Genomic DNA, 9,350 nt, shown 5'->3' with positions numbered 1-9,350 from the left:
ACCCCAGTCAACCTGGTTACCCTGGACAACAACACCCTGAAGACCACAGTCAGGGACCATAGACTTCTGCCTCTGCAAAAGGCAGCAGCTTTCTGTCTCTATAAAAACAGAAATGTGACTGGGACCCAAGTGAGCACCACTCCTCGGCATCACCTCTCAGTCTCTGTGGGCATTTGGTTCTGGGGCCCCAGGGAGTTAAGATCCACAGATGCTCAGGTCCATTACCTGAAATCATAGCTCGCCTGTGATGTACCCTGCTCCCATGAATTTCCCTCTGGGTGGCTTGTTAACGTACACACTATGAACATACTTTTTGTGCTGCACATTTGGGGGGAATTAACGAGGAAAAAGTGTGTGTGTGTGTGTGTGTGTGTGTGTGTGTGTGTGTGTGTGTATGTTCAGGGCATGTAGTATTTCTCTCCCATTATTTCTGCACATGCATAGATGTACATGTGTGGGGATGTTGCAGTACTGATTGATGTGTGTATGTAGGGTGGATCATGCATGTATGTGTATGTGTTTGTGTGTGGGGAAGTTAGAGGGTACCTTCTGTTACTCTCCACCTCTTTTTGTGAGATAAGGTCTCTTTGCTGAACCCAGAGCTCATATATTCAGCTAGATCGCTTTGCCAGCAAGCTCGAGGCTTGTCTTCATCCCCAACCCCAGTGCTGGGATAATGGGCACATGTTGCTCCTGGATGTTTATGTAAGTCTTTGTGTTTGAGTATCAAGCTCTTTACAGACTGAGCCATTCAGCTCCGTTCACGGATCTGCAGCTGTAATGTCTAGAAATGTAGGCGTCAACCCCAAGTGTCATATTCTGGTTTAGGTTGATCAAGGTGGAGGTGCTTGTCTGACTCGGGCTGTGATTTTCCACTGTGTGGGAGCACAAGGAAGGAATGAGGCTAACCTTCCGCCTAACCTTCCCATGTCCTTAGATGAGCCCGCTGAGAACATTCCAGAACTAAAGCTTTGGAGACAAACATCTAAAACAGACAGTTGTCAAAATGGGAGGAGCCTTCACCAATAAAGAGCAACAAAGTACTAACAAGGTGAAAACAGAAACTCTGTGTGTGTGTGTGTGTGTGTGTGTGTGTGTGTTTGTGTGTGTTGCCTGCTGAAGAAGTCCGGACAAGGTGAGGTCCCTGGAAAGAAATGTGGCTGCCTGTGGAGGGGACCGAAGTGCGCAGGCTCAGTGGCACCTGCTGTATGAGGTGGTGGCACAACTCCTAAACTTACTAACATTTCAAAGGAAAGTGACCTCACATTGTGTAAATTATACCCCACAAAGTGAATGAAACACAGATAAGCTCTAGAGCGGTGAACTAACACAGCCTGACCCCCCATCTGCGCCTTTGCGTCTGCGCGCACACGTGTCTGCCTGTGAACGCCCGAGCGAGCACGCGCTAATTGAGAATGTACACACATGCGCCCTGGGCCTCTCTAGCCTCTTGGAGGCCCTGCAGCGCTCAGGCGGCTTCACCCAGTACAAGAGTGGCTCCCATGAGGGGCCTAAGCATCTCATCCAAAGGAAGAGCGAGCGTTCGTAGGGGTCATTCATTGTCAGTGCCACGATGCGCGTCTTATCTCCTACTATAGTCACATCACAAAGCCTGACACCCAGGGTGGAGGGAGCTTCCTCAGGCTTAAGCCTGCCATCCCTCAAGCGTGGGCTACCCCCCTCCTCCTAAATGCTTTTAGTGGCAGGTGCCCGGTCAAGATATGGACCGGGTTTGGGATGGCTCGTGGTGTCTGTGGATTGAGTTGACTTGTATGTGGGACACAGCACCAGGGACCCTTGGAGATCCCGCCCCACTGCCTCTGTGTTTGTTCCCGTAGAGAATACACTTTTGGGCCATGCTCTCGAGCAGGGGCCAGAGGCGTTTGAAGCGGGAACCTTTCCAAGTTCTATCCAGGAATGCCATGCATCACCCGGGTGCGCTTGAACTGGTCATCGGAGCATAGGCACAGAGGGCCAGCTTAGGGGCCTGAGTGCCTGCAGAAGGGCTCTACACGCTTCCTGCGTCTCCACAGGCTGCTTCCCTCCACACCCAGTGCACTCCGATAGTTCCAACAATCCTTCAAGCGATGGAGAAAAGCCCTCTGCAGGGAAAGCCCAGAGTTGGGGCAGGAAAAGTCCGGCCTACTCTTGATTGCTTGAGCCCTGGAGCCTCAAAAACCACTTTTGCCAGATCTCCTGGCTTGGACACAGGACCCTGGGATGCACCAGGTTAGTTCTGTGTACCATTCCCCGATGTGGCTGGCTTTCTAATCACGTGTAAAGAAGCCAGGGTTGAGGGAGGAATGCAAGCTGGAAAGCATGGAGATGCTCATTCCAGCTTGGCAACAGGCACACCCTCCCTAAGCCATTCAGTGCCCTCTCCAGCTCTGGACTTTGTCGGCTCAGAGAACAGATTCTTTGCATTCTCTGCATCCAGTTACGAGTGAAAACATTCCTTGCACTGAGCCAAAACTGCTATGCTCTCCAAACAGGAGAAACAACAAACACATCTTGAGCCAATAACCCTTGACTCCGATGGCCGGACAGTAGAGCTGCAGGAGCTTACAGGTAGACAGACCCCTCTGAGCTACCCCACATGCTTTCAACCCTGTCAAACTTCAGTTTTCAGACAAGATCAGGTATGTCGAATAGTGTGGCCACAGACCATTCTTGCAAATACACATGCTGTCTAAACAGTTATCCACCCGCGCACCTAACTGGTGGAATTAGCAGAGGGTGAGACTCAAACTAGAAATAAAGAGATAGCATCAGCACCATCAAATACCAGCCGAAGCAGAGTCCAAGTTGGGAGAGTTGAAGCTGACATGGGGACCCAAGGAAGATGAAGCTGGGCTCCCTCTGTGTTCGATGAGGAGGGCACCAAGGTGGCTTACACACAAGGGCTAACACTGAACCGTGGTCAGTGGCTGTGAGTCCACGAAACTCAGAAACAGACTGGGGAGAGCTGGCCCCTGGCTCCTGGAGCTGGAAAGTCAGGCCACAGTCGCTCAGAAACTACCACTAGCACACTCCACACACCTCCATGATGCAAAGGTTCCTCTGATGCCAACTTTAACGACACCCCCTAGAGATGGACATCTCTGGGCAGGGCGTGGTTTGGCTTTCCACCTGCTTGACCGCTCTGACTGTTAACTTTTCTGACTGTTCAGGGTGAGTTTTGTTAGTGCCTTCAGGGGTACCCAGCATGCACAGCAGAGATCATATAGATGGATGTTTGGCTTGGAGGACAACGCTGTGCAATGCCAGTTGTGAAGGCCAACCCCACCCAGACAACAGAGGTTCCACCCAAGAGAGGCAGGACATCTAGTGGGCATAATTTCATGTGTTGTGGGACACCAGAGGCACCTTGAGGAGGACCCAGGAGTCTTCCCCCAAACACTATGGCTTCCTGGCAAGACTAGGCTCATGATGGTTTAGTGAAGACACAATCATCTCTCATAGTCTGGGAGCAGGAGCTTCAGGTCTAGTGTTGGCAGACTGGTTCTGGGAGGTGGGGGTGGGAGGGTTGCCCACGCCTCATTTAGCTTCTGTGGCTCACTGGTGGTCCCCATTCATGGCACCCAGGGCTCTGCCCCCACACAAAGTCCCTTCACGTACAAATGGCTCCCATCTCCCTGGGACTCATATCTGATGGGGGGTGTCCTTCTGTATATGTTTCTCTTATCGGTTGATGAATTAAAAAAAAAAAAAAAAAAAAAAAAAACACTGTTTGGCTTATAGCCAGACAGGAAGGATAGGCAGGGCTACCAGACAGACCAGGAGAAGGCTGGGAGGGGGGGGGGAGGGCCACAGAGAGAGTCCTCGAAGAGATGCCATGTAGTCCCCAAAGGAGTAACAGGTCCAGGTTTTCTCTGGTAAGCCAAGACCAAGTTTTATAGAAATGGGTTAATAAGGTAGTTAGCTAATAAGAAGCCCTAGCCATTGGACAACAGTTTTATAATTAATGTAGCATTTGTGTGCTTATTTGGGGCAAATCAGCTGCAGAACCAGGCTGGAAAGAAACTCCAGCAGCGCACATCTCTGTGGCAGTATGGCCTCAGCTACGCCATTGAGTCTATCTCTAAATAAGACAAGAGAACACTAAGTGAGAAGTGAACGAAGGCGTCTAATTTCAAAATTGCCCTTTCACCTGACATTGTTCTCTGAGCTCAGCTCTGTGGCACACCTGTGTGGGAGTTTCTTTATGTCTTTCTGTGATGAAAGCCCACAGCCCCGTGTACCCGTCCTTTATGAAAATGTATTCCATGCCATTTGGCATTCCCTGGCTGGGGACTGAGGGTCTTCTCCGTGGCATAGACTGAAAGAGGTTGGACAGCAAAGGGTTCACGATGCTTCAGGATGGCTCCTCCCCCTCCCCAGGGCTTGGCCTGTTCTTCCATTACCTCACCTGCCAAGCTTGCTGCTGACCTGACCAAGATTCTCGGTTGCTATGGGGACCCTACATTCCTGGCCAGAGGCTCCAGGGCAGAGCCCAGCTTGGGAAGGGGCCTTGGGGAAGTGAGTGAAAGCTTCAGGAGATGGAAAGGAATCCTTCTCCCTAAACAAAGGAGGTGAAATAGAGCTTTGTCAACATATGGATATCACTTCCTGGTTGGACTCAGGCTAGCGTGGAAAGATGTCTGATGTGACAGCCTTGGACCTTCCTGTTCCTGAGCTGTGTGTCTAGTCAACAACTAGCTACATTGTGATACATTCTATCTCCCTACACTCTACTTAAGTACGACCTTCGGCCTTCTTCCTGTACTATGGCATCGTTTCTTGGGCTGTGTTCCTAGAGATGGATCCTTGGGAGAGTTACCTTTGAACTTTAAATGAACCAACATGGATTTATTTCCTGACCACCTGGGCGTCCTATATTGATTTACACATATTCTAGTTGTTTCTTGTCAGCTTGACAAGCGCCGGGAAAAGAGCCTCACTTGAGGAAACGCCTCCATCGGTCAGGCTGAACTGTAGCTCATCTTCTTGATTAACGATTGATGGGGAGGGCCTGGCCCACCGAGTCCGTGCCTCCCCCTGGGCAGGTACACCTAGTCGGTGTAATTAGGCCAAGCAGTCAATGGAGAAGGAGCAAGCAAGCCACATTCCTCCCTGGGCTACGCCTTAACTCCCCTTCACAATGGACTAAAACTGCAAGCCAAAAACCGAAATGAACTCTTCCTCTCCAAGTTGCTTTGGGCCATGGAGAGTTTATCACAGGAGTAGAAACCTAGTTCAGGCAACATGTATTAATGGGCGCATAAACATTAACACGGTTACATACGATTTTTTATTTGTGCAATAGCAATAAGTATTGATTTATACCACAGCCTGGCATTTCCACTTTGGTAGTATTTCCCTTTAAATTGCAGTCCTTTCTGGGAAGACCTCCTCACTGACAAGATTCCTCAACATGGGGTCAGGGCAGCCAGTGGCCTGTGGCTCCAAGGTGCAGCCTGAAGTGAGGCCTTTACCAGTGTGTTGCTTCTGTCTTATGGGCCAGTGCTGGTTAGGTTCCTGTCAGGGACACTCAGGGTGAGGCCCACGTGGACACCCAGCACAGAGACAATGTCTTCTGCTTATAAATAGACATATCCCATAGCTGCCTAGTTGCTAAGTACCTAAGTGTCCACGTGCTGTGGCTCCAGACAGCTCCTTCTGTGAGGAACCTCTTCACTCCTGGCACGTCGAAGAGGCATTGTAGAGTCCGTATTCACCACCCTGAGTGGCGGGTACAGCAGGAACCTGCCCTTGAGGAACTGAATCGCTCCTCATTATGCTGAAGTCTGTGTGACTACAGGGTACCTGGACAAGGAAAGCGTGGCTGCCTGGCCCCTTCAGCAATTTCCACTCTCCCAGGACCCCTGCTGTTCAGGTACCCCTCCCCCTTCTATCTCAGCACCCCGACTGCAGGGGCTCATGTCCCCATGTCACTGAGCATGAGCTTAGGTAGGACACACTACAGCCATGAGCTTGGAGAGGGTAACCCTCGTTGGAAGCACAGCATGCTGCTTGCCCTTGCCTTCCAGTTCCAACTTCCAGTTCAGTCCCAGGAAGATCTAGTGTCTTCTATGAATGTTGGTGTCTAGTTAAACCAAACATTTTCATCTGTCATGTGGCTCCAGGAGTAGCCATCCAGCAATCCCCACAGGCTCAGGGATGCCAGGGGGTCGGTCAGCTGCCGCCGCTGCGTCTTTTCTTGGGTCATGCGTCTGAAATCACCTCCTGTGTCTGTCTGTTCAGGGTAAGACAGAATTTCCAGATGACAGTGTGTGAAAGAGACAAGATAATTTGTTCTGGGCAAAAAAGAGATGACGAAGTAGGTTAAATTACTTCTTAGAATATTGCCTTGCACTATGTCATGTCTTCTTTTTCTGCCCCTCAGTTGAAATCTTTGATAGAAATCTTTTGGAAGTGTTTCCTATGGAAATCTGTGCGTCATTGGATCTGAGGAACAGAGGGACAATAAGTATCTGAAAGGTTACACACGCATGCAGGAGGCCTCCCGGGCTTCAATAACCAGCCAACTCTATACCAGGAGGCTTAGCTGACATTGTTGGTTATCGGGTTTGAGGCTTAGGGAATGTGATGTTGCTCTTGAAAACTTAAGGCTGTCCTCAGCTCTTGTGACTGATGACCACGTGTGCTAGGGGCTGGTGGCGCCTGCAAGGGTCTCTGAGCCCGTAGTCTTCCGGCCCTCATCTTGTGTGGGAGCTGTTGGCTTTGGGAGGAGGTAATGAGATGGGGTCAGATAAAGAACCTTTTAGACTGGAGTCCACGTCAGTGTTACTGAGCCCATGCTGGGGAGAGGCTTGGGATGGAAGAGAATGGTAAGTACTCAGGGAAGGGAAGGGTTGTGCTTTAGGTGAGAAGGAAGTCAGCGGCAGCGGAGGAGGGACGCGTTCAGAGCAGGCAGAAGCACATAGGTACCTGGGCCACGCCTGCTGCTTGTTCTCCAGACTCCCTCCCGTGCGCCTCATTTCTCAGCGGCGTAGACTCTGTTCTGCCCTCGGCGAGGTTTCTTCCTTGATGGGAAGCAGCAACACAGTCTCATCAGGTCATTTCCTACCCTCCTTGTCCATCCCTTCAGGCCTCTGTGCTGGCCCCGGCTGTGGACGGACTTGCCCTCTGCTGCGGCGCCCTGCGAGCTTATGTTGTCTCCTGTGTTCTCACAGCTGCTGCTCGGTGAATAAATGCAGGGAGCACTCCTGGGACGTTGATGAGCCGGGTCCAGTATGGGTGTCCTCTGCATCGGCCCGGTGGCATGTCTGCCTCCCCTTTGACCCGCCTGCTGACCATTAGTGGATGGCCCTCCGAGTAACGTGCCAAGGGCCGGCTCACTTCCCCTTCTCCCTTGTTCTAGAGGGAAAGCAGTAGGATCTTCAAGGGAAGGGAATGGCGTCACCCCTGGATTCGGCGCGGGCTGAGCCCGGGTTGGGCAGCCATGCTTCTGGAGAGCCTGCCCTTGAAATAAGCAATAGGATGCCATGGTTTGGTTGAATTTCCTCTGATGTAATGAATCTTTAATGTCCTGGGCTTGGAACCCAATGTGCTCCATGGCTTCCACAATTGCAGGGTCAGGCAAGCTGGGGACCATTTCCTCACAGTGATTTGGTAAAGCCTCCACGTCTACCCTGAGCCAGGGGTGTGTCATCACTTCGGCCACGGTTGGTCTGAACCTGGGGTTGACCGTCATCAAGAGGCTAAGCAGGTCCCGGAGTTCTTCTGACAGACCCGAGGGGACAGCATACTTCCCTGCCACAACCTGCCTTCGCAACTCTGGTATGGTGACAGCACCAAACGGGACCTTCCCGACTACCATGAAATATAGGACGACCCCCAAGGTCCATATGTCGATCTTGGGGCCGTCATAAAGTCTGCCGAGGAAGAGTTCAGGGGCACCAAAGGAATAAGCGCCACAGTGGCGGCTCAGCCTTTGCCCCGGCTTGACTTGGGTGCCGAGGCCAAAGTCGATGATTTTGACATTTCCATTCCGGTCCAGCATGATGTTGTCTGGTTTCAGGTCCCTGTGAACTATACCCAGGTCATGGCAGTAGCTCACACCTGCTATTATTTGCCTGAATATTCCCCGGGCCTCGTCCTCCAGCAGGTGGCCAACTTTCCGGATATACTGATACAGTTGCTGCCCCTCGGCCAGCTCCATGACGAGGTAGATTCTCTTCTCCGTCTCAATCACTTGGAAAAGTGAGATGATGTTGGGATGGTTGATCGTCATCATGATGTCTACCTCGGACATGAGTGGCTGGTACCATTTCCTCTTCTTCCGGAGCACTTTGACAGCCACGGGGGTGTCCGTGAGGCGGTGGTGTGCCAGCTGGACCTTGGCGTTGCTCCCGTGGCCGATGGTCCTCAGGACTCTGTATTGAGACTGGAAGCTTTCCTCTTCAAAGGTGCTGCTCAAGGGGCTGGACCCTGGTGACTCCTCGTCACTAGGTGTGGCCATTGTAGCTAAAAACGCTACAAACGCTACCTAGGATAAGCAAATAAAAGGAGGGTGAAGTACAGGATAAAAATCTAGTAAATTCTAGAAAAATAAAATAAAAATAATGGAAACAACCATGTGAGGGAGAAAACAGCTGAAATAAAAAATGAAATCTAAAGGACTCTACTCGGGACATCCAGTGACCGCACGGGGCTGGGATCAGGTAAGCCATGTTCATTTTCCTTCCAGTCCTCCATGACAACACTTCTGCTCTCAGGTGACTCCCCCCCCCCCCACTGTATTCCCTGGGAACTCCTGGGCCAGCTTTACTCCGTCTTCTGAATCTTTTCCATCCCGGCCTTAATCCTGGAGACACTTTCTACCTGGGTCACACACACACACACACACACACACACACACACACACACACACAAGCAAACCTACACACACTCTAGACACACATGCTCATACAAACACAAGCACACACACACAAACCAAACAATCAAATGCAAAATTGACACACAACCTCACTAGATACACTAAGGTCTCCCAGGGCACCTCTCCACAGCTCCTCTCAACACACCCAAAGAAATCCAGGCCTGGCCGCAGCATAAAACCTGCTGGCTGGACCCCTCACAATCGCTCCCCGTGAGGTCATAGCAGGACCTGCCCTGCCCTGACACAGCTGGGCAGGACGCACAGGTTCTGGCTCAGGTGGGCTATGGAGACTGGCCTTAGGCTTTTAGAAACCAAAGCCTGAAGGACGCTGTGATGCCCTCAGTCTCTGGTTTGATTGTCTCTGCGCCTCCTGTCTTGCTGTCCGTGACACCTTTCCTTTGAATTCTGGGCCCAAGATGATGCTACAACTTAATGTTTCAGATGAAGCTCCGTTCCTATCTGACCCAGC

At 51.3% G+C, this 9,350-nt stretch overlaps 1 protein-coding gene across 1 annotated transcript; it reads right to left on the bottom strand.

Moving 5' to 3' along the window:
* Positions 1–6,976: 6,976 nt before the first annotated feature.
* LOC127237681 (sperm motility kinase 2B) lies at positions 6,977–8,464 on the bottom strand. The gene has a single exon (XM_051206052.1). It carries the CDS (start codon positions 8,462–8,464, stop codon positions 6,977–6,979), a length of 1,488 nt encoding a protein of 495 aa, XP_051062009.1.
* Between the last annotated feature and the right edge of the window lie 886 nt (positions 8,465–9,350).

This window comes from Phodopus roborovskii, unplaced genomic scaffold, assembly GCF_943737965.1.
Source record: "Phodopus roborovskii unplaced genomic scaffold, PHOROB, whole genome shotgun sequence".
Lineage (NCBI taxonomy): Eukaryota > Metazoa > Chordata > Mammalia > Rodentia > Cricetidae > Phodopus > Phodopus roborovskii.
This window is presented reverse-complemented; position numbering and strand designations above follow the sequence as displayed.

Excerpts from the sequence above, each read along its gene's own strand:
- LOC127237681 (XM_051206052.1), bottom strand. The coding sequence starts at position 8,464 with ATGGCCACACCTAGTGACGAGGAGTCACCAGGGTCCAGCCCCTTGAGC.